Here is a 26,135-nt window from a genome sequence, read left to right on the forward strand (position 1 = left end):
ATTATTATTTTTACATTAAATGTTTTATTTTTCATTTTTCATTTTCATACAGTCACATATATACTGTGCATAGCCGGGGCCATACAACATTAAACAATAATCACAGCAATTCCGCTTGTCAACAATACCCCCAAAAGTAGAAACCCAATATACCTCTTCCACTCTCTATACACCTCTTTCTTCCGCCCCCCTCCAACTTTCTATCTTCCCTCCATCATTCCCCTCTACCCTACTTCCCCTCCCACTCTACCACTCCTCTCTCCCAGTCCACTCCCTCCCTTCCTTCTCACCCTCCCTCCCATCCTCTCTCCCGGCCTCTCTACCCCTCCTATTGGACATAGTTATTGATGTATGCGACATTCCCTTTCATGACAAATGAAGCAATAGGTCCACTTTGGAAATGGCCTAACAAGCTAGAAAGAAATACTAATGTTTTCATTCCTCTCTTTAATTTTAATCATTTCCTATGCATAGCTGCAGACTTAGTGGGAGATGCATTCCATGGGAACAAGTAGAAAATAGAATTTGCCATCTGGTATTAAATTATTTATTTATCAAATTTAGAAATCACCCTTCTCCTTCACAGGGGGACCTCTGGGCAGTGTGCAGGTAAACTTATAAAAACTGAATATAAACATTTAAGTAAGAGACAAGGGTAGCTAAAATTCAACATTAGAAATTAATTAAGAGGTGTGGGGGGAGACTTTCGGGTATCTTAATGCTAGATGGACCATGGTGATATTTGCTTCTGGTAGTCACATTATATTAATTTCTTGATATCACAATGGCGTAAAATTCATTTTCAAAATGAAGTTTAAATAATGAGAAAGAGGACCACTTATTATTTAAATCTTTACAAATAAAGGGCAGTAGAAGCTGGGCAATTGTCTTTGAAATGATGGAAATTTCAATAGAAAGAGTAAAATAAGAAATAACAGCAATTATGCAAACCACACCAGCAAAATTCATTGAGGATTTCCCCCCCATATTGCTGTTTATCCTGTCCCATTTCATTAAGCCACACTTTCTCAACTAGATACTGCAGCACCCTTCTGACATATATATATCCCAGGACTTTTTCCCAGCAGGCCAATGAGTGAGGTTTAAATCTTATTCTAAAGAAAGCCAAGGAAATACAGTTTTTTCATCCTCTCAACTGAATGTTAATTGTTACATGGACCTAGCCAATGAGAGTTGAGAAATGATAACATAGCTGGCATCACTTTGAATTATACGCATTTATTTATTCATTTTTAAGAATTAGATCCAGACTAAGTCATGCCATTGTTAATTTGCCTCACTGGCAATGGGAATTGTTCAACCAATAATATAATCATATACATTGTTCCTCAGATACAAGGTCCCCAAGTTACTATTTGTGCATTCACCCATTATTTTTCTCAATGAGTAATGTGCAAACCATTTATTTAAATGCTACATCTCAATCTAAAAGACTTCCAGGGAAGCAAACAAATTATAATAATATAATCTCACAATTATGATTTTTTTAAAAAAATTAATACAATGCCAAACATTGAAACCAGCTTAAATAAGAAAGCAAATCAGGACAATAACAAGAAAAGCAGCTATAAAAAGCATGCTGAAGTCCAAGATCTCACCTGACACTTAACAGCTTGTGATTTAGTACTGATTGAGTTTCTTGGAAAAGGTGATTCCAAAAAGAACTTCTTTCAGCAAGGCCAAACTGAGGTGTTCTTTAGATATAAAGATAAATGTTTCCCAACTAAAACACTCCTCAGTAAGGACAAAAAGTGATACAATACCAGAAAATCACTGAGAATTTTCAGCTGATCATTGTCCCTTACTGTAATCATGCTCTACAATAGCACGTTTTTCCAAACTATTATTTGACACATACAATCAGACCCATTCTATCATTGCAAAACTCTACCTCCTAGTTTCTACTTTATTCTGATGTATGTTCGTAGGATGAACCATATGAATGTCTCACATTTTTATTAGAAATCTGTAGTGCCTAGTTTCTCCTGTATATCCTATATATATATAAGCCATGTAGTTTTACTGTACTCATATTGAACACATCAGTCTCCAAATGCAGGTGGACAGAGTTTGTGGTTGGCAAGGATTATGGCAATTGCAGGAATAGATTAGTTTTACATTCTCTTCTCTTTCAATGGGAACATGCCACAACTGGAAAACATTTTTAAAAAATTGAATCTAAAAGAGGAATACCAAATATTCAAGGTATCCTTGTTGTTTTTGTTAGTTGCAAAGTCGTGTCCGATCCATCGTGACTAGGGTTGGGCTGGACCAGTAGGAACCCACCACTGATCGTGACCCCCTGGACAACATTCCTCCAGGCCTTCCTGTCCTCTACCATCCCTAGAGTCCATTTAAGTTCATGCCTATTGCTTCGGTGACTCCATCCAGCTACCTCATTCTCTATCGTCTCCTTCTTCTTTTGCCCTTCATCTTTCCCAGCATTAGGCTCTTCTCCAGTGAGTCGAGATATTGAATCGAGGTATTCAATCCAACAAACTTTCCCAAAGCATAGGTAACTGTAGTATGCATATATATCACGGGGTGAATGTGTTAAAGTTTGAACAATGACCATATAGGCTCATAAAAGGAAGTGAAAAGAAGAAAAATAATACAAATGAATATTCTCAGGGAAACCTTTATATATGCAAAAGACCATGATGTAACAAATGTTACACGTTAATAAATTGAAGGATTAATGATGATAAAGAGGGCTTATTTGGCACCATTACTTCCATTTAGAAGCCCAACTTCAAAATTGAACTATTGCTCTCTTATCTGCAGTCCTATAAGCCACTTCCATTGTAAAGATGGCCTCTACTTAAACTTGACTCTTGTGGATTACATCCATGTAAGTGTCTTGTAATGTTCTGGGTAGTATCAAAGAAGCCATTCCCCACTGTCTTCTCGTGGTATGCTTATATCAACTTCACATTTAGATCATAGCCTGAGAATTCTCAGATAGTGCGTATTCCAAGTACTAACTAGAGCTGATTTTATTGACTTCTAATATCAAGCAAGGTCATCCTTGCCATTGGGATTTCAACCTATGGATGCTACTATCAACATTCAAAGTTGGGGGGGGGGGCGGAGTTAAGGGATGTTTGCTGACATTAACCACAAAAAAACAATGAAAGTATATACGTAATAAGGTTAACAAGTGATGATTGCTGGTGACCGACTGAATCCATAACTGTCCTTCGTCTCATTTGAAACTTAAAAAATAATTGTTCATTTTTTTAAAAAAATATCTTTTTTACTACTCTTTTTACTTTTCAATATTCAGGAGCAAAAATGACTAACAGCTGATGAACGAAAATGACTAACACCCATACTTGGAGACTGTTCATTAGTAAGTTTATAAACTGATTCATGAATGTACTATCAGCATCCAAAGGCAACTACAATTATGATGCATGGTTGTAAAGATATTATTAAACAGCCTTTAGGCTAGGGAAGAGTATAGGGATTATTTTGCCATATTACAGTGGTACTTCAGTACTCATCATTAATTGGTTCCGGGAAGTACAATGAGTACCAAAAATGAGTACTAAGCAAATTTTTTCCCATAAGGACTAATGTAGTGAGTCACAAGGCAGACAACACCAAGAAGTTCAGTTAAAGGATGAGTATACTGAGACAAAACTTTCACATCAAAATCAGTACTAAATTTGATGAGTTTCAGTTGAGAACCAAGGTACCATTGTTGTTTAGATATAGCTATCAATTTCATAAATAAATCTTAGCTTATAGTGGTGAAATTAATAAAACAACAACTACCTATGCTGTGGAAGTGGCTTGGCGGGTGTGGCAGGGGAAGGATACTGCAAAATCCCCATTCCCACACCATTCTGGGGCTAGCCAGCGGTGGTATTTGCCAGTTCTCTGAACTACTCAAAATTTCCGCTACCAGTTATCCAGAACCTGTCAGAAAACTGCTGAATTTCAGCCCTCCCGAGTTTGATGCCTTCTATATGTACCATAACACACCCAGGGCTGAAATTCTACTGGTTCTATCCAGTTCGGGTGAACCGCTGGAGTGGCAGCGAGAGGCTCCGCCCACCCACCCAGGTGTCATCATGTCCCATTTTTGACACTCTGTGCATGCGTGGAAGGTCCTGCACATGCATGGAGGTGGCGTGTGCGAGCAAAGTGCACACACTCTCACATTTGCAAACCGGTAGCAAAGGTAAGTTGACTTCACCCCGAACACACCCCAATTCCCATAATTATGCCATCTGGGAATTAGCAGAGATAACATTCAATGTCAGGCACTCAATTTGGGGAGGTTTCTTTAGACTGCCACATCTTTGTACATGCATTTGGTAAAACACCAGGTACAGGTTCTTGACCCAAAAGAGAATTGGAAGGCAGGCTATTCACATAGGGTACATCTTTCTAATATACAGTGAAGAGCCTATAGCCTTCCTTGTACAGTAAGATTCCATTCCATCAATTCTGTCAACCACATTTCAAAAGTCATCCACACCTCCTGGGCATTTCCAAAACAAATGAACTGTTAGTGTCTTTTTCCATGTAAGACTTCCCCCCAAAAAGCGAAGATTCCCCAGAGCCTCAAGCCAGAGATCTGGATAATGGGAGAAGAATGTACCTCGAGAGATCTACTGTCCTTTAAATTAGTGCCAACTAGCAGATGTATAGCCTGATCTGATCTTTTCTGATGCTCTATGGTTAACTCCATTTTCCTGCTCTTTAAATATAAATCTGAAAATGTTACCAAGGTTTATCACATTTACTCCCTATGAATATAATAATGCAGGCCATGCCAACACCACCTCGCAATATGACATGCAAGAAGTCGGCTGTATGGCTTCATAGAAGCATCTGGATGAGGCTGCCAGGTGCTTCAAATCCCTGAGGAAACAGCATAAGGGACATTGAGGCCAAAACCTTGAGAAATATCCCAGTTTTCTTAACCTAGCATTTATTTAACTTTCCTGGGCTCAATCCCCGGCCTCACCTTCCTCTCATTAATACCCAGAGGGCAAGTCTACCTATTGCTGGGACCTTTAGGGAGCTCTTAAATGACCCGCCTGTTTCTTTTACCATGAGGCCTCCCCGCCCGCAGCCCTGGAGGGTACCTGCAGCAGGCAAGGGCAGGCCTGTGCAGAGCCAGGGAGGGCTCCTTCGCCTCTCTTTAAAGGTGCATTCTTTTATAGCCACCAGACTTCCGTGGGGGTTTTATTATGCTCGAGAGGGCAGTAAAGCAACTGTCCTCTGGTCACCCGAAGAAAAAGCCCTTGTCCTCGCCGCCGTCTTCTTCCACGCCGAGCGCTCCACCCCATATCTACCTATCTATCCATCCATCCATCCATATCTATCTATCTATCTTCCACACACACACACACACACACAGAGAGAGAGAGAGAGAGAGAGAGAGAGAGAGAGAGAGAGAGAGAGAGAGAGAGAGAGAGAGAGAGAGAGATTGATTCCGAATTTCCAGATCATGCGTGGCGCGTGATAGATGAAATAATTGTAGCGGAGATTTCATTTTATGGGTGATGTGTGTATTCGTGGGGTGGGGATGCGAGCACATGCTGCTGTGCTGCCAGCCCCTCCCTCCAGCTTCCCCCCCCTCCACACACAAACACACAGCGCACACACACACACATGCCATCCTGCTGTATCCGCAGAGGTGCCGGTACCTTTTATCCAAGCAAGCGATCCACTCGGTGGAGGAGGAAGAATGAGAAGTGTGAACAGCCACCATATTTGCCCAGATTTCCCCGGACGGCTACCGATGCCGTTTAGTTGCCGCCGCGGTTGCAATGAGTGATGGGTCTCTTCTCCCTTCCTTCCTTCCTTTTTCCTTCCTTCCTTTCCCTGCCCGCCTCTTTCTCTCCCCGCGATGCCCGCCGTCGCCTCTTCTGAACTCCCGCCTGCCTGCCCTAAAAGAGGATGGGTAAGGTTGTTCTGCCAGGCTGGCTGCGGGCTCTTGCTGCGGCCTCCCGCCCGTCCCGTGGCAGTGCGGTAGGCAGAGCCTCCGAGCCCATCAATCTCGGCCACCACCACCCCTCCCACCGTCCCTTCCCTTCTCGCTTGCTTTCCCCTCCGCTTTACGGGCTCCTGTGCCGGGTCCTCCTGGAGAAGCACGCAGCCTCCCTTGGCCACGATTGGCTATATATAACCCTGATGCCGCGAGCCCACTGGAGTCAGCGGCGATAATGCAGGCAGAGGGACCTATCTCCTCTGCAGAAGGAGAAATAGGAGTGGGTGTCTTGACTTTACCCCCCCCCCTCTGGCCCTCTTCACAGCTGGGATGTGCAAGGACACAAACCAGCAGTCGCACAACTAATAGCAAAAAAAAAAAAAAAAAAAAAGTCAACCAGGAGAGGATATAATCTGCTAGAATTTTTTTAAAATTTTTGCGACAGACTCTTTAGTTACTGTCTACATTTTAAGGGCTGGTTGGAAGAGCACCTGCTCCATATGCTGAAGGTCCCTCCTGAGCATGGGGGGGGGGGGAATGAAAGTTCACATGATATAAACTTCACCATGGATGTTTATTTCCACTCAGAAACAAGGCCTGGTGGTTGTTGCTCTCGCACAGTTTATTGCAGAGTAACTTCCACGCAGGGATTTTTATCAAGTCAGCTTTTCGTGTCTCGCCTGGAGTCGCCAACAGTGGGAAAACCAGCCTCCGGTCACCTGTGACTGAGGAGTCAGTTTGGGATGGTGCCTTAACCACTTAGCATAGTGGTTAAGGCACCATGCTATAAAATGAGAGCCTTGGAGTCCTGCTTTAGGCACAGACCCAAGGTGGGTGACCTTGGACCAGTCACCTACAAACCTGGGAAGGAGGCAAGGGCAAATCACCTCTGAAAAACCTTGCCAAGAAAACTGCATGTACTTGTCCATTGTGTATTACAATATATTACGGGAGAAAGACACTAGAAATATGGGGGCTGCTTGGAAGGATGGTTTAATGCAGGGGTGAAATCCAGCAGGTTCTGGCAAACCAGTAGCAGAAATTTTGAGTGTTTTGGAGAACCGGCAAGTAACACCTCTGGCTGGCCCCAGAGTGGGGAGAGAATGGGGTTTTTGCAGTATCCTTCCCCTGCCACACCCACCAAGCAATGCCCACAAGACTGGTAGTAAAAAATAATAATTTCACCACTGGTTTAATGGTGAACAGGACCACATGAGTTTTAGGTCCTGAGCAGCTGAACACAGGGAGTGGAGAGTGAGTGTTATTTATACCCTCTCTTGAGTTTTTAACTTGAGCTTCCTGTTCCTGTGGCAAGGGCAAGTGTCCTATTGGTTGTGAGGCTCCTAGGGGATGGGGGTCTTAGCTAACTTTGTAGGCTATCTGTGTCCCAGACTTGGTTGAATCATGCTGGGTGATGTAATGGAGGGGCTTTGGGCAATTCCTATTATGGCTGAGGGTTAATCTTATCTTTGTAGGTGAGGGTATTTGCTTATGAATAGACCTAGCCATCTCTTTATCTCTAAAGTGCTGACATCTGCTGTGGGCTATTGAGGAGGAAGAGAGTCTGCTTCCTGCCTCAAAAAACATGTTTCTCCATTTCTCATCCAGGAAATATAACATTCTGCCTTTTTAATATTTCCTAGAATACTTCATTCTTCTAGGAGGGGGGTGGGTGTTAACTTTCTACAATATGTAATAGGCATATTATTTGTTGATATTTTCTGTATCAGACAGAGATCATTAGCAAGGGGACACCAGGACTTCTTTTGATAGGACTTGGAGTATATGTATAGGTGAAACTCGAAAAATTAGAATATCATGCAAAAGTTCATTTATTTCAGTAATGCAACTTAAAAGGTGAAACTAATATATGAGATAAGACTCATTACATGCAAAGCAAGATAGTTCAAGCCGTGATTTGTCATAATGGTGATGATTATAGCTTACATCTCATGAAAACCCCAAATCCACAATCTCAGATAATTAGAATATTACATGCAATCAATAAAACAAGGATTGTACATAGAACAATATCGGACCTCTGAAAAGTATAAGCATGCATATGTATTCAGTACTTGGTTTGGGCCCCTTTTGAAGCAATTGCTGCCTCAGTGCAGCGTGGCATGGAAGCTATCAGCCTGTGGCACTGCTGAGGTGTTATGGAAGACCAGGATGCTTCAATAGCGGCCTTCAGCTCTTCTGCGTTGTTCGGTCTCATGTCCCTCATCTTTCTCTTGGCGATGCCCCATACATTCTCTTCAGGTCAGGCGAGTTTGCACAGTAATCCCATGCTCATTGAACCAGGTTTTGGTGCTTTTGGCAGTGTGAGCAGGTGCCAAGTCCTGCTGGAAAATGAAGTCAGCATCCCCATAAAGCTTGTCTGCGGAAGGAAGCATGAAGTGCTCCAAAATCTCCTGGTAGACGGCTGTGTTGACCCTGGACTTAATGAAGCACAGTGGACCAACACCAGCAGGTGACATGACACCCCAAATCAACACAGACTGGAAACTTCACACTGGACTTCAAGCATCTTGCAGTGTGTGCCTCTCCATTCTTCCTTCATACTCTGGGTCTTTGGTTTCCAAATGAGATGCAAAAGTTGCTCTCATCAGAAAAAGGACTTTGGACCACTGAGCAGCAGACCAGGTCTGTTTTTCTTTAGCCCAGGTAAGATGCTTCTGATGTTTGTTGTTCAGGAGCGGCTTGACAAGAGGAATACGACATTTGAAGCCCATGTCCAGGATCTGTCTGTGTGTGGTGGCTCTTGATGCATTGACTCCAGCCTCAGTCCACTCCTTGTGAAAGTCCCCAACACTTTTGAATGGCCTTTTCCTGACAATCCTCTCCAGGCTATGGTCATTCCTGCTGCTTGTGCACCTTTTTCTTCCACACTTTTCCCTTCCACATAACTTTCTATTAATGTGCTTTGATACAGAACTTTGGGAACATCCAACTTCTTTTGCAATTACCTTTTGAGGCTTTCCCTCCTTATGGAGGGTGTCAATGATGGTTTTCTGCACAACTGTCAGATCAGCAGTCTTTCCTATGATTGTGATTCCTACTGAACCAGACTGAGAGACCATTTAAAGGCTCAGGAACCCTTTGCAGATATTATGGCTTAATTAGCTGATTAGAGTGGGACACTTTGAGCCTAGAATATTGCACCTTTTCACAATATTCTAATTTTCTGAGATTGTGGATTTGGGGTTTTCATGAGCTGTAAGCCATAATCATCACAATTATGACAAATCATGGCTTGAACTTGCTTTGCATGTAATGAGTCTATCTCATATATTAGTTTCACCTTTTAAGTTGCATTACTGAAACAAATGAACTTTTGCATGATATTCTAATTTTTCGAGTTTCACCTGTATGTTTGAGTTTGTGTCTGTGCTGAAAACCCGCCAGGTAGCTTTCATGCCTAAAGCAGGATTAGAACTCACACTCTCCTGATTTCTACCTAACATGGTACCTTATAACTAGTATCTCTTTTCATTCATTTCATATTCATTGATGATGATGACCATCAAGTTAATGTCTACTTTCAACAACCACATTTTCTATATAGTTTTTGACCAACCTGGTCATTCATATCTTTCATCAGTGTACCATCACCACTGTACTTGAGTTTGTTACTCATCATCCTTTTCTTCCCTTTCCCTCCACCTCTCCCAGCATTATAGACTTCTACATAGACTCAGAGGTGATATGCTGCTGATTTGCATCGGTTCAAGTGAACTGATAGTGGTGGTGGTGCAAGGCTCCACCACCCATCCTGATGTCATCAAAGACCTTCTGCACATGCTCCCACTACCGAACCGGTAGTGAAGAAAATAGAATACCCTCTCTGGCGCTATTGTAGGTTGTTAGGATTCCAAGTAGCATCCAAAAGTAAATCAAAGTCCAAAGCAAACTATTGCTCAAAGTTCCAATTTATTAAGAGACCCATGTTGGCACATCTGGGAAAACCTGAATCTGAAGGTTTTCCCACCCAGCTGAAAGTTCAAGATCTTGCCCCCACACCCACAAGTCCATCAAATGGTCCAATCTTCCACTGCCATACTGGCAGCTTCCACCCATCCAGTTCCGGTCAGGTGCAGTGGTGCAGAGACAAAGGATGACCTTGGCTTTCTAGAAAGAATTTGTTTTGGCTACATACCATCTAACTGTACAATCCCTCCTCCCATTTTCCCACAATAGAAAATGCATAGTAGAATAATAGAAAGTGTGAAAGGGCTAAGATCCACAAGAGAATATGGCTGCAAGCCTGACATAGGTCTTTGCATAATGTACCAAATATTATCATTTGAGCCTCTGGGTTGATTTGTTGGACGACCATTTATTTTTCTCAGCTGTTTATGGTATTCTCAGCTATCTTCTCCAACACCAAAGTTCAAAAGCAAAAATACCAAAGTTCCTTTTCTCTTGCTTCTTCAAAGTCCAGCTTTCATTTCCATAGAGTGACAAGGGAGGAGCCATTGCCTGTACAATTCTAAACTTTATAGGTACAGACACACCTTGCCATCTGAATATATTTTCCATGTCCTTCATTAAATATATTTCCCATGTACCTTATTCATTATTATTATCATTATATTATATTATTAATTATTACTCATTTTTAAGTGCTAGTCTAGCGCATATTTCTTGACTGATGGTTTCTTTATTTGTTGATAGTTGATCCTAGAAGGCAAACGCTATTCACTACAATGTATTCATTATGCACACATCTAAAGCAGTTTTTCAAAAATGTGTGTTTAGCAAACAGCATTGCCTGTGGAAGATATTTGAGCCTACTTTATGCATTTGGTAATTATGTTTACTTGTAGGACCATACAGGATTCCAGGTTAAAAGCTTTAAAAATGGTGAGTCACCTCGCACCTGTTTATTACTCCTTAAACCAGACATAGTGTATATTTTCCTTGGATTACACTGCTGCTTCAAAGGGCAGCCCTACAATTTGAGGAAAAGATTTAGCTATTTTAAGGAACTGCTGGTAGTTGCTATGTGAGTGTCCTTGCATTCTCTAAAGTACCTTTTCTGCCTTTAACGTGCCACATAGTCTTGCTCACTAATAAACAAGGATTTTGTTCCATATTTATTTAACAAATGAATCCCCTATTGTTTGATTTAAGCCACGAAGAAGTTTTTAATCCATCATCCACATGTGCAATCCATTGTGTAAATGGAAAGAATGCACTGAAAACCATTTCTCTAATGCTGCACATTAGAAATACACACACACACACACACACACAAAAACCAGAAGTTGATCTCACTCATTTTAGCCTTTGTCTAACCCTAGGAGGCAGCCTCCGTCTAACCATGGCAATCTCAAAAACTAAGGGTGGATCTAGATAGTAATTGGATGAAAGACCATCAAGAAATCTCATGGCTTTATGTAGACTGGAAAATAAAATTTAAAAACCCAGAGGACACTTCCATGTTGTTATCAAAGAAAACACTGTACACAGACCTACCCACCAGGATCAAATTAATTTGACAGAGTCTTTAACATTTTTTTACCATTCAAGACTCAAATATATTCTATCGGTGTATTACAATGATGAGATCACTGAACGGGACCTTTTCTCTGGCAGCACTCTAATTCTCAAGCACTATTTTCCTTTTTTCCCCCCTTCCTTCTTTTATTTATCCAGTTGATATGCTACTTTAACTGCAAAAGTAACTGAACAGCTTAAAGATCCGAAAAAAGAAATAAGATCTAATAAGATTGTTAGTCTTATAGAATTAGAAAACCAATTAAAAAAAACTACCAAGAAACAGCTCAATTGCTGACAATATTCCCCTGCAGGAAGATCAGTTCAACTCCTCAGACCCCAAAGTATCACTGAAAAAGACAAGTCTTGATTGCTTTATGAACATCCAAGAAAGTTGAGTCATCCTAATCATTGGGGAAACACTGTTCCAGAGAAGAGAGGCAGGATTACCCAGCCTCTGGAGACAATCCATAGAGGTGAGAACCAGAGAGGCTTCTCTTCTAGCAGGGGTGGGCTGCTACAGGTTCAACCCGTAGCTAATGTTATGGCCAGTTCGGAGAACCTCCAAATCCCACCCCTGGCTGGCCCCGCCCGCCCCACTCCTCCCAGGAGTCTCCACGCAGCCCATTTGGATGCAAGATAAGTGCAGGGCCTGTGCGGATGCTCAGGGAGGGGGGGGAAATGGGCCTACCATAAGTTTTTGGCCTCCAGAGCCCGGGGAAGGCAGTTTTCACCCTCCCGGAGGCTTGAGGAAAGCCTCCATGGCAGGGGGGGTGAAACACACCCCTGCCATGGTACAGGATGCTGACTAAGCCATGCTCAACATGGCCACGCCCACTCAGCAACCGGGCAGAGAACTCATTGCTGAAATTTTTGAAACCCACCTCTGGACAAAAGCCACCAGATCTGGATAATTCTGAATATAATCAGGCCCTGAGCCACATAAGGATTTTAAATGTAGCAACTGCTACTTTAAATTATATTCAGAAATAGATTGTTATCCAATGCACCTTTCAAAACAGGAATTTTATATGGCAAACACCTTGTGCCCATAACTATACAAGCTATTGCATTCTGGACCAACTGAAATTTCTGGATGGTCTTCAAGAGTAGACACACGTTGCGTGAATTGTAGCAGTCCATAGACGAATTGACTAAGGCATGGGTGACAGTGAAGAGGACCTCTTGATCCAGATAAGGCCATAACTGGTTGGGATTTAGGATGACCCCATGGTTATGGTGGTCATGATCTCTTGAGCCACCTCAGACCCCTCATCTAACACACTGAAATCCCTTAGCAGAGGGCTGCCAAACTCGCAGCCAACAGGCCAGATGCGTCACGTGCTGGCCACGCCCACATCCGGTTTAGCAAAAGGCGGGGGGAGTTGCCATGACTATGCAATAGTCTTAGCACAATAAACCTGGGAAACTCTATTGGTAAGCCAGATATTAGGTCAATCAACTCAGGAAAAGATGCTGCTGCACAGTACAGGTGACAGAATAACAGCAGCAATCCAAAATAGTTTGTTCAAAATCACTTTTCAAAATCTCTTTCTTTGTAGGAGAGTGTCCCTAATTGCTTGCAGAAATTTCTCTTGGCAATAAGCCCTTATCATGGGTTTTGGACAAATTTTATGTATTTCATATATGGTATGTTTATGGGTCCAATTTAGATATATTCCAAATCATTTCTAGACTTCTCCATCATGTGTTTATACTGGGTTGCTATAAGTAATAACCATAACTAGAAAAACAAAGGAACTTTCTCAAGCTAAAAAAAACCACAATTTGACATCATCTATAACAGTGGTTCTCAACCTGTGGGTCGGGTCCCCTTTGGGGGTCGAACAACCCTTTCACAAGGGTCACCTAAGACCATTGGAAAACACATATTTTCAAAAAAATATGGAAAACACAAAAATAATCTTGAGGACATGAGGAACTGTATTAAAGGGTCGCGGCATTAGGAAGGTTGAGACCCACTGATCTATAAGTTAGATACCAAGAAGCTCCCTTATGCACGCATTTGGCCACTCTCAGAGAAAACAAAATCTATGGGATCTAAAGCACGTTGATTAGACATGAGGGTCAATTTAGTTTGTCTAAAGCTAAGCCAAATTACAAGAGAGTAGAACAAGAATACAAAGAGTAAACGGGTAGAATTCCAAGCAATAAGATGGAAAATGAGGACAACTTGAAAGGCAGTGAACAGGACTCTGCTTGGGTTTAAACACTGTGAAAACATAGGATTTGTTTAACAGACGATAATCATCTGGATTTGCAAAATGAACCAAGTGATAAACTTTAATTTACAGAATGCAATGGATAGGTCCACCCAAAACATTAAGCCAAAATCACCATACAATGTGTTGAATAAAGTCAGACTAAATGTAACAAAGCAACTGGTGCCAAACAACACCTATAGCCCCCACACCCAAATTGAGGGAATGTACAACCAGAGAATAAGTCAGGGGGAGTCAATGAGTGTGGAATACTTGGTTTTCCTACCACCTTCCTCAGTCTGTATTGCATCTCTTTATAATAAGAGATGCCACTTTACATCCTAAGAGGATCCCAGTTTGCAACTCAGTTGATCAAGATAGAGGCCCAAAAGATTTTCAGATGAAGGCTGTTGCTCTATGAACAATCAAAACAAAGTACAGAAATATTGTTAACCTTGTTTGTGCTCTTATTTTCACAGGAGTTTTCATATTTATCCGATGTAACGATATAACACAGTACAAAAATAGTTCATTTTAAATTCTGTTTTCCTGGATTGCCTGTTTTCTTATCTCCTCTCTGAATCTCAAAGGTGTTTCCCCCCCCCCCACTTCCAAGACAACTGGGCTCCTTGTTTAGTTTAGTTTAGTTTTATTGAACTTGTATGCCGCCCTATTCCCCGAGGGGACTCAGGGCGGCTAACAAACTAAATAGGGGAAAGGGAAAATACAAAAACCGAAAAGACAGACAAATACAAACAGCTTAAAAACTCATCAACAGCCGCAACAATTCGAGTGGGACTGGGAACTCATCGGCCCCAGGCCTGCCGGAACAGCCAGGTTTTAACGGCTTTGCGGAAAGCCTGAAGGGTGGCGAGGGTCCGAATCTCCACGGGGAGATCGTTCCAGTTTTTTTTCTTTTTCCTTGAGGAGGAAGAAGAAAATGTTTCACTTCTAATGCAAGAAGCTTCATCAGTTCTGGTGGTGGTGGTGGTGGTGGTGGTGGTGGTGGTGTGTGTGTGTGTGTTTGTGTGTGTGTGTGTAAGGATAGAAGGGATGAGAAGCCATCAGAACTGATGAAGCATCTTGAATGAGAAGCGAAATGTTTTCTTGTTCTTCCTCAAGGGAAAAAAAAACAGTCCAGTTGTCTTTTGAGGGGGGGGGAACCATATCCAAGATAACTACCCTTTTTCCTCAAAAACAATACCAGCCCAATTGGGCTTTTGAGCGCTTTTAAAAAAATACAGTAGCTTCCACCTATTGCTTCTTATTCTACCCTCAGGTGCTTTGGAGAATAGTTTGACTCCCTCTTCTTTGTGAGATATTGGAACGCTGCTATCATGTCTCCCCTAGTCCTTCTCTTTATCAAATTAGACATACCCAGTTCCTGCAACTGTTCTTCATATGTTTTAGCCTCCATTTGACGGTCAGAATAAAATACCAAAGAGCAAACAACTTGCATAAAACCAAGAAGGACATGACCTTGCAGGAAAGCATTCCAGAAAGTGAAAAACAAAGATAAAGATGGGGAAAACTTTTGTTCTCTCCCTCCCCCCCAAATCTCCTAGGTAAGGGATGCTTTTGCTTCTTGAAATAGATGGTAGGTAGTAGTTATAAAAAAATCCATAGTATCCTATTGTGCCATAGAATCCTCAAAAGTAATAACAACGCAAAAAACCCTATAATGTTCAGAAGCTACCTGCTGGCAAAAACAAAGGAAAAGTTTCCAACTTGAATTTAAAACAAAACAAAAGGAACTGGGTTATTGGATTCCATGTTGGTGCATAAAGGTACCCTGTTTCCCTGAAAATAAGACCTCCCTGGATAATAAGCCCAATCGGGATTTTGAGCGCATGCACTAAAATAAGACCTCCCCTGAAAATAAGCCCTCCCTGAAAATATTGCAACACAGCAACAGCCATGATGTGACCACGCCCGCCCCCTCCTGCACCTCAAAAATAATAAGACCTCCCTGAAAATAAGGCCAAACGCTTATTTCAGGGGTCACATGGTAATATCTACATATATTCAATTGTTTTGATTACCTTTAAATTTGCATGTATTACTGCTATCTGCTGACCTACAGGTTATGAAACAGAAAGATGGCATTCAAATAATGTGTCTATGTGTATGTGTATGTGTATGTGTGTATATATATATATATATATATATATATATATATATATATATATATATATATATATATATATATATATATATATATATATATATATATATATATATATATATATATATATATATATATATATATATATATACATTCACACCCAAGCAAATGTGAGTAGGTCTTCAAACTGACTAATAGCACCATATCTCACCTTTACCCTGCTTTCTTACCTCGTTGTGAAAGAGTGTAATAAATGACAACACAGAAATTCAATCCTGCGAGCGGTTATGATTCTTATCACAACACCTGTGTATTATTATTACTGAATCATTCCCACTTTTCTATAAAAATTTGCTTCGCTCAGTGTATGATAATCATATTGATACCAGTGATTAAATACACTGACCAACATCACACGTTTTCTTCCCTGGGCACCAAAAAGGCTCAATTTTTAAAAACAGCAGCAGCACCATTTTTAAGCATGGAATTCCACCCTGAATCTCATCTTGGCATCTGTTTTTGCATTTGGGTCTAAAAAATTGGTTTCCTGGGCACCCGTGTATTTATTGCATTGCATTGCATTGCATTGCATTGCATTGCATTGCATTGCATAGAATAGAATAGAATAGAATAGAATAGAATAGAATAGAAAATATGGAATGGAATGAAATGGAATGGAATAGAGTAGAATTCTTTATTGGCCAAGTGTGATTGGGCACACAAGGAATTTGTCTTTGGTGCATATGCTCTCAGTGTACATAAAAAGAAAAGGATACATTTGTCAAGAATTGTAAGGTACAACACTTAATGATAGTCATAGGGTACAAGTAAGTAATCAAATCATACTAGTAAAGAATCAACATCAAATCATATTGATGATAATTGTATTGACAATTGATGCAATTGGATTGTATTGATGACAATTGTTCAGACAATCTGTCCTTTTTCCATGAACCATATTAGAAGTGGAGGAGGAGAAAAGCTGGACTGGGATGCGTCTTGATGTTGCAATGACATGACATGCAATATTGGGTCTCCAGGATTGCTGTCAATATCTCTGTTTCTGGATGGTCCTTTTGGACCTAAACTGTTCTGAAGGAACAGTGATAGAGAAGAGCATGTCCTGCTGATCTCAGAGGCATCGCAAAGCCCCTGATTGATCCAGGAGAAAGCTCTTTTTGCCAGCTACAAGAGAAGCAACCAAAATGGCTGCCAAAAGTTGGGACAAGCCTCTGAAACAGAAGCAGTACAGGAGTGTGTCGAATTGGTGAGAAAATTTTTTATTATTAGAGAAGGGAAAACCCAAAAGAATTGGAATTTAAAATAAAATTGAAGACCGAAGAAAATTAACTCTGGTTTAAGATGATCGTGTTATCTTTTCTACTTTAACTTTGTTTTCTATGGATGGACTCTTTACAAATGCCTCTTACTTTTAAACTGGATTGGTCTCTTTCTTTTCCTTCTTCCTCTATACTTTCTCCATTTTTTGTATTCATGGATTAAAAGCTTCTTCTCTGGTAAGGCTGGGATGGAGAGTAATTTTTACACTTTTTTCTTTTCCTCTCTCAGACAGAGAGGCAGAAACAGATGGAAAAGAGGTAACACTGCCATCTATAGCTAGAGGCTTGGCAATATCTGATACAGCTATAAGCCTTGTTTACAGAAAGGCTCAGTGAAAATGTTTTGTTGATACAGGTGTTGCTTTGAAGGAAAGAGAAAGCTTTGATTTGAAAAACTCCACTGAATTTGTTTGACCTAAAAAGTCTCGGATGTTTTGGCAGTGTTTATAACCTGGAAAATGGCACAATATGAAGAAGAAACTTTACAAAGAATTTTCTTAGAAATTCAAAAAGTTTTAATAATTACAGAGAGAATTGAAAAGAGACTTGAAATTATAGATCAAAATACAGAAAGTACAGGGACAGCGATGAAGTTTGAGGACAGAGCTGAAAAAATAACAGAGACATATTAAAGTGATAAGAAAATTGTTGACACTGACAGCAAACTGAGAGTGGAAGGAATTGACAAATGTGAAATACGGAAAGGATAAATTGATGAACCGGATCTTCATTTCGGATGTCAGAAAATAGATGAAGAAAGGAGATAAAATTTGGAAGAAATAATGAGAGTAATCTCGGCAAAAGCACTAATGATAACAAAAGTGAAGCTGATAAAAAGAGCAGATAAAGGGTTTCGAATTCTTATAAAAACATGCAATGAACAACAAGTTCTTAAGAGAAGTCCACATAAGACTTATCAAGAAAACACTTGGAATACAGACTTTACAAATGGCACGAGATATTGGCCTACACTATCTCTGGAAGGATACAGAATGATGAAATGAAATGTCACAATAAGTTTTAGTTACATGTAGTTAAATTTTGAGTGCTATGTACAATGTAATAATAGCTATAATCAAATAAATGATTAATAATGATAACAAAGCATTTATATATACTAGATTGATAATATGAAATTTTATACAATACTGTAAGTGAGGATATGGAGATGATGTTGAAAACCCTTTTTACAAAAGTTAAACAATTTTATATAGAATAGAATATAAAGATGTAATATCATGGGATGATTTCAGGATGATGTAACAAAATGTCATAATATAAATTTACTTTAAATTTAATATGCTTTATGTTGAAAGGTTGCAATAATAGCTAGGCTTAATGGATGTTTAATAATTATATCAATTTGTAAATAAGTATATTAGATTGATGATACTAATAATGGGGGGGAAACATGGAATTGAAAATTATTAGAGAATGTTATCAATGCTAAAATAATAGAATGATGTCATAATAAATTTAGTTAAATATAGTTAAATTTTAAGTGCAATGTACAACGTAGTAACAGCTATTGTCAAATAAATTATTAATAATGATAACAAAGCATTTATATATACTAGCTTGATAATATGAAATCTTATACAAACTGTAAGTGAGGATCATGGAGATGATGTTGAAAAGCCTTTTTATAAAAGATAAACAATTCTATATAGAATAGATTATAAAGATGTAATATCATTGGATGATTTCAGGATAATGTAATAAAATGTTATAATATAAATTTACTTCAAATTTAATATGCCTTATGTTGAAAGGATGTAATAGTAGCTGGGCTTAATGGATGTTTAATAATTATAACAATTTGTATACATGTATATTAGATTGATGATACTAATAATGGGAAAAAACATGGAATTGGAAACTATTAGAGATTATTATCAATGCTAAAATGATTGAATGACAGACTAGGAGGAAGCATAATAACAATATATATAAAGATATCTTGATTGTCAATATGTGAATTTTGATAAAATTCAAGTGAAGACTACGGAAAGGACACTGAAAGACTTTGTAACCAATCGACACACTGTGTATAATTGAATAGGCTTTTATGTTATATGTGTTGTGTGTTTGTGTTTGTCTGAAAAAAAAAATTAAAATAAAAGAAGTGGGGGAGAAGGAGCAAACTCTTGTGGATGCCTGGAATCAGAAAACAACAATGTTATACAGAATGTGTTTTATTTGACCAGCAGGACAACTCACTCTTTATTCACTAAATATATTTTTGGAATAAAATAGTATGTCTCACAAACTTGATGGAGTTTCAGATTTATAGTTATGCTTTTTTGACATATGAGCTTTTTTCAGCAGTAAAATGTATTTGTGTAAAAGAACGAGGTCAAATATTTGAACACAACATCTACTAAAAGATGACCTCAGATCATTCCCTAGTCAGAACTGGCTGCTCAGAGGGACTTGGCTTCTCCAAACTTGAGGTCACAAGGGCTCATATTTCCCTTCCATTCTGGGCCACGACAGTATCCATAAATTCTTTGTTGTACATCTCCCTCAGGATTGCTTTTCCTGCCAATGCTGCTAATTACTAAATTAAATGTGAAGTTGGAGAATTGTAAGTCAGGATCAGATTGCCTCTGGAGCTCTAGAAAGCAGGAATTACACCTCCTGGTCTGAAAAATGGACAGAAGGGAGATGCTGAACAATAGCAATAGCACCTAGACTTATATACTGCTTTATAGTGCTTTTACAGCCCTCTCTAAGTGGTTTGCAGAGTCAGCCTTTTGCCCCCAACAATCTGTCCTCATTTTGCCCACTTCGAAAGGATGGAAGACTGAGTCAACCTTGAGCCAGTGAGATTCAAACTGCTGAATTGCAGCTAGCAGTCAGCTGAAGTAGCCTGAAGTACTGCACTCTAACCACTGCGCCACTTCGGCTCCTAGTTAACAACCTTCTCTGTTAACTAATTCTCAGCAGAACGGAGTTGGGTGTTCTCCTATTAAACACTGATAGAAATAAACTTGCCCCAGAAGAGGAAAACAAGAACACAGTTCCAAAACTAAACTGTTTTAGGAAGAGAAAGGCAGTTTATTTATTTATTTAGTTTGTCAAACATGTACGAGATAACAGGTATAAGTATAAACATGGACATAAACAAAGGAAATGGCTACAAATAAATGGGGACAGTAGGACAGGGGCATGCTGGTGCGCTTATGCATGCCCCCTTACCTCTTAGGAATGGGGTGAGGTCAATAGTAGACAGTTTAAGGTTGAAGCTATGGGGGTTTGAGGATGTAACAATGGAGTTAGGTAGAGCATTCCAGGCATTGACCATTCTGTTACTGAAGTCGTATTTTCTGCAATCAAGTTTGGAGCGGTTTACCTTGAGTTTGTATCTATTGTTTGCCCATGTATTATTGAGATTGAAGCTGAAGTAGTCATTGACAGGCAGGACATTGTAGCAGACAACATTGTGTACTATGCTTAGGTCAGACTGTAGGCGGTATAGTTCTAGGTTGTCCAAGCCCAAAATTTCAAGCCTGGTGATATAAGGTATTCTATTGTGAGCAGAGGAATGGAGGACTCTTTTCATGAAATACCTCTGGACTCACTCGATTGTATTAATGTCCAAATAACAGTGTGGATTCCAGGTAGATGAGCTGAATTCGCGAATAGGTCTGGCAAAAGTTTTGTATGCCCTAGTTTGCAGTACAATATTACCAGAGAAGAAGCTTCACAAAATTAGATTAACAACTCTTAATGCCTTTTTGGCAAGGCTGTTACAGTGAGCTCTGGGGTTTTGATCGTTTGAGGTGAGTACTCCTAGTTCCTTGACTGAGTGAGGGTTGAGCTCAGGCACTCTTGTTATGTTTTAAGCTGTTTTTATATCTTTGAGTCAGTCTTGGGACTAGTCCTGGTGGCTGCTTGGACTAGTCCCTGGAGTTTTATTTGCAATAATTTGAAATGGATTGCCATTGCCTTCTCCCTAGGGCTAAGAAAGATGGACTGGCTTAAGGTCACCAGGCTTTCTTCCTGAGTCAGGACTAAAACTCATACTGACTCACCAAACTGGCTCTCTTTTATAGAATCAAGGCATAAAAATAAAATGTTTGTGCTGAACTTAAAGTGCATTAACTTTAATGTTTTCACCATTCTGTTTTGTTCGTGTTCTTTTTTTCTTATTTGTACCCCACCCACCCCCCGACTTGGTTGTGAGCCGCCCTGAGTCCCTCTGGGGAATAGGGCGGCATAGAAATATAATCAACTCAACTCAACTCAACTCATTCTTATCAGAACAGAATGCAAGAGAAGTTTTTCCCTACCAGGGTCCCAATAAACTTTGCAACTGCCTCTGCTACATGTATGCTTTGAAGAATCCATGGAGGTTTTCTCCCATTCTAAATAGCAGGGGGGGAGAAGTTGAAAGAAAGGGGATCTATTCCCCCCCCACCACCTCTGTTTCTTCTGGTACTAATCAAAAAATTAGAATAGAGCTGGAACGGACCTTGGAGGTCTTCTAGTCTCAGGCAGGAAACCCTACACCGTTTCAGGCAAGATATTGCCCAGTCTAAAGCCTCTAATGATGAACCACCCACCACTTCTGAAGGCAACCTGTCCCCCTGATTAGTTTCCATCCATTGTTTCTTATCCTGCCCTTTGGTGCTTTGGAAAAATAAGTTGACTGCCTCCTCTTTGTGGCAGCCTCTCAAATGCTGGAATCATGTCACCCCTGGTCCTTCTTTTCTCTAGACTAGCCAAACCAGTGGTGGGATTCAAATAATTTAATAACTGGTTCTCTGCCCCAATGACCAGCTGGGTAGGTGTGGCTCATGTGACCATGTGGGCATGGCCAACTCAACGTCACTCATGTCGATAGGCTCTTCGTCTCGTGACCCAACAAATGCGCGAATGTCAAAAGCGCGCCGACAAAACCGCGGCGCTAAAACCGCGATGTCAAAAGCGCGCCGACAACAGCGCGCCGACAACAGCGCGCCGACAGAAGCGCGATTTAAGTTAAGGTAAGGTTTAGGGTTAGGTTTGGGGTTAGGGTTAGGGTTAGGGTTAGGGTTAGGGTTAGGGTTAGGGTTAGGGTTAGGGTTAGGGTTAGGGTTAGGGTTAGGGTTAGGTTTAGAGTTAGGGTTAGGGTTAGGGTTACAGCGCGCTTCTGTCGGTGCGCTGTTGTCGGCGCGCTTCAGCGCTCATTCGTTGGCGCACTTTTGTCGGCACGGTTTTGTCACCACGGTTTAGTCAGGCGCGCTTTTGCCGTTCGCACATTTGTGGTGGAACTCTTCGTCTTAACTGCTACAATGTAATAAGGGTTAACTGGAGAGGCAGTTTCTGTAAGCAGAGCAATAAAGATTAAGCTAGAAACAACACCAGAATGTTTCCTAACTGCCTTCCTTACAGGATTAGCCCTGCAAAGTGGGGGGGGGGGAACAAAAGGAAGTTTCTTCCAACAACTGGTTCTCCAAACTGCTTAGAAAGTTAACAACCGGTTCTCCCGGGTAGTTGCGAACTGGCTGAATCCCACAAGTGAGCCAAACCCAAATCCTGCAACTGTTCTTTCTATGTTTTAGTCTCCAGGCCTTTAATCGTCTTGGTTGCTCTTCTTTGCACTTTTCCCAAAGTGCAAATCCTTCTCTTATGCCACTGCACACTCCTCTGCATTTTCAAAATGCGCCTATTAAAGACATTTAACATCCTCCTTACTTAAGCACCTACACGGTAGCCTTAGGCAGTTTAGAAGAGGTAACTATGCTGCTGAACTCAGATAGATTTCTCTTTGGCAGCATGCCCAGAACATGCCACCTAGGTTGATTACTCGGCTTCCTGCTTTTGTGTAATGTGGACTCTACATTTGGGGGGTGGGGGTGGGGGAACGTCTTGAAAGAACACGGCTCATCAGCAAGCCAAGTATTTCTGTTGCTGTTTTTGCAACTGATAGGGCACCTATTGGTCATTTTCTGCCTCTGGTAAGCAGCAGCACCCGGCCTCTTGCACTTGGCATAGAAGTTCCTGGTTGTCCCGCAGCTGGGAAGCATAAAAGGGTGTGTTTGCATAGCAATGTGAAATCTTGTGTTCTGCAGCTTCCAAAAGGGATGCTAATTATATGGTACTGTATACAGCACAAAAAGCAAGGCAAAGCACATTGTTAGGTGAGATCACACTCTACAGTACATTTTTGGCTGCATATAGAGAAGAGTTCAGATACATTTAACGATTTCATTGTCGTTAAGTGATCCCTGCAGCAAAAACAAGTGGAATAGGAGAGGTCTTAAACCGAGTCAAAGCTTTTTATTTCAGAAATAATGTTTCTTATGGACAGTGTCTGTAGGGATAAAAACCATAATGATGCTGAGCATGGTTCCACCACAAATCCGTGAAGCCCTTATCCGCGGAGACATAAGCGCAAAGACTAATTCGCGCCGTTCAAAGAGCTAAGGAAAAACGTGACCCTACCGCAATGACATAATCTCGGAGGACAAATCCGCGCATTCCCAAGCACTCAGTACCCTAAACCTAACCCTAAACCTAACCCTAAACCTAACCCTAAACCTAACCCTAAACCTAACCCTAACCCTAACCCTAACCCTAAACCTAACCCTAAACCTAACCCTAAAACAATCCCCTAAACCTAAGCCTAACCCTTACCTTAATGGAAATCGGCTTTCTGCCGCGGCGCCGTTTTAAAGCGCCCTTCTGTTGCCGCGCTGTTGTCGCGGCAGTGATGATGCGCGATGATGACGTCGCGGCTTTAGCGACGCGCTTATGTCTCCGTGGATAAGGGCTTTGCGGTTTTGTCATGCCACGGCTGAGTATTATATCAATACCAATGTTGTCCCCTGCAGTTGTTAATATCTGACCAATACTCCACAGCTAGCATACATATCTTTTCCACTCCTATGTCTATGGAGTTTCTCAGTCATGGTTGTCCCAAAGGTGCTTTTTAAAGAGGCAACTGGACTTTCTGTTTTTTCTTTGAAGACGTTTCACTTCTCTTCCAAGAAGCTTTTTCAGCTCTGTCTGGATGGTGGGGAATCTCCCATCTATAACACAGTCCTTTCAACAGTTCCAAGAAGCTCCACACCCATTGGCACCACTTAGGTGACCCTGATAACACAGATGAACCTCCAGGTCACTTGAACGACTCTCTAAAAGGATGCACATGTCCAGCTGTCTGCAAGGAGCATAAATCCTTCCATTCCCCACCATCCAGTCAGAGCTGAAGAAGCTTCTTGGATGAGAAGTGAAATGTCTTCAAAGAAAAATCAGAAAGTCCAGTTGCCTCTTGAAAAAGCACCTTTTGGATTTCCAGACCTATGTTTTCTGAACAGCAATATAAGAAATACTTGGCATTCAGTGTACTTTGCCCACCAATTCTTTCTGTATTCACTTTTCTAGTCTTAAAGGGTTTTTTAAAAATGGCAGGAGATGAACCAAGTGAGGGATGAAATCCAGTGGATGTTAGGCTGTCAGTGAAGTCCAGACAAGAGGCACTAACCATGTATGATAAAGTTACAGGGACAGAATCTTGCAAATCCTGACTCTGTGGCTTCTTCTGCAAACCCCAAAAACTTTAATCTTAGACTGTCTACTGTCGATGTCACTCCATTCCTAAGAGGTCTTTAAGGGGCGTGCATAAGCACATCAACATGCCTACCATCCCTGTCCTAATGTTCCCTTTTATTTGTTTCCATTTCATGTATTCATAATTATGTTTATATTTATATCTGTTATCTAATACATGCTTGACTAAATAAATAAATAAAATTGAAAGTAATTCTCTCCTCCCCACCTATACAGTCAAAAATATTAGGGAGGGTCCCTTCTGAGATGTTTGCTGTGCCTCCATCGTATCTCACCTGCATCACCACCACCTCCTCCTTCTCTTCTTCTGTCCTACTGTCCTCATTTATTTGTACTCATTTCCTTTGTTCATGTCCATATTTATACTTATACCTGTTATCTTGTACATGTTTGACAAACTAAACCACAGGCAGCAGCAGATTACCATATCCTCCAGGTTAGTATCTGATTGTACCTTGAATTTCTAAGGAAAAACAGGACTAGGAACTCTACTGCGTTTGTCCCTGATAAAAGTTTTCCCTTTGCAAAATATGCTGCAAAAGTTCACATTCAGTGATGTGTGTTAAAAATTAAGGCAGGCTGACTTCCGATTCCAGATTGCGTGCTTTAAAAATAGTGATCTGTTTGTAAAATGTACTAGGATATGTCCAATCCAACTGGAACAACTTATGACCTACTTCCAGAACACAAACCATGAAATAAATAACATCGTGGAAGAAACAAGATTACACTGCCATGAAAATTTGATTGCTTTGTTAATGCCTGGCTGCATCAGAATGTGATGGCTGAGATCCCAGATTCCACAAGGAGGGCCTTCAATATTCACACAAAACCCTGCGCGCGCGCGCGCGCACACACACACACACACACACACACACACACAAACACACAAATAGAACTATTTTTTTCTTTCTCTCTGGTGGACTGGAAACATTTACCCTCCAGCAGCATATCTGACTGTGAAAACTACAGAGATGAGTAGAAATTAATTTGATAATGTTTTTGCATGTAAATAAAAAAAAAACTTTCCCAAACTCCAGATATAGAATAGGTTCATTATGAATAGCATGCAGTTTTGGTTACCTTGGTGATCTTTGCTGAGATGGGGAGGGAGAGCAGGGAGACTTATGCTGATTGACTTCTTAGACCTTTTTAGGAATTTCTCCCTAGTTTCAGAATTGTTTCTGAATTGACCTGCCACCTCTCGTTCTCTCTAAAGTTAATGTTATGTAAAGATGGAAGAAGGCATTTTATGATTGGGTCATTCATTCATTCATTCATTCATTCATATTTTTTATGACTCCCCAACTCCAATGGGTAGGGTAAAAAACCCAACACACACACACACCCATTAAAACTTTATATAAAAATAACCTTTATGGTAAGTAGACATTGTAGGAGGCGAGATATAGCAA

The 26,135-nt window shown here is 40.6% G+C and overlaps 1 protein-coding gene and 1 long non-coding RNA gene across 2 annotated transcripts in view; one reads left to right on the forward strand and one right to left on the reverse strand.

Moving 5' to 3' along the window:
* The window catches only part of RAPGEF4 (Rap guanine nucleotide exchange factor 4), a 190,658-nt gene extending 184,601 nt beyond the window's left edge, over positions 1-6,057 (reverse strand). Inside the window, exon 1 of the mRNA XM_087709067.1 lies at positions 5,688-6,057. Coding sequence (XP_087565193.1) covers positions 5,688-5,752 — 65 coding nt within the window. The 5' untranslated portion in view covers positions 5,753-6,057. The remainder of the gene's footprint in view (positions 1-5,687) is intronic.
* Positions 1-26,135, forward strand: part of LOC148049357 (uncharacterized) — a 354,694-nt gene that overhangs the window by 78,258 nt on the left and 250,301 nt on the right. The window lies entirely within an intron of this gene.

This window comes from Thamnophis sirtalis, unplaced genomic scaffold (genome assembly GCF_051295495.1).
Source record: "Thamnophis sirtalis isolate CommonGarterSnake01/CBP01778 unplaced genomic scaffold, rThaSir2_p1.2 scaffold_1, whole genome shotgun sequence".
NCBI classification, from domain to species: Eukaryota; Metazoa; Chordata; class Lepidosauria; order Squamata; family Natricidae; genus Thamnophis; species Thamnophis sirtalis.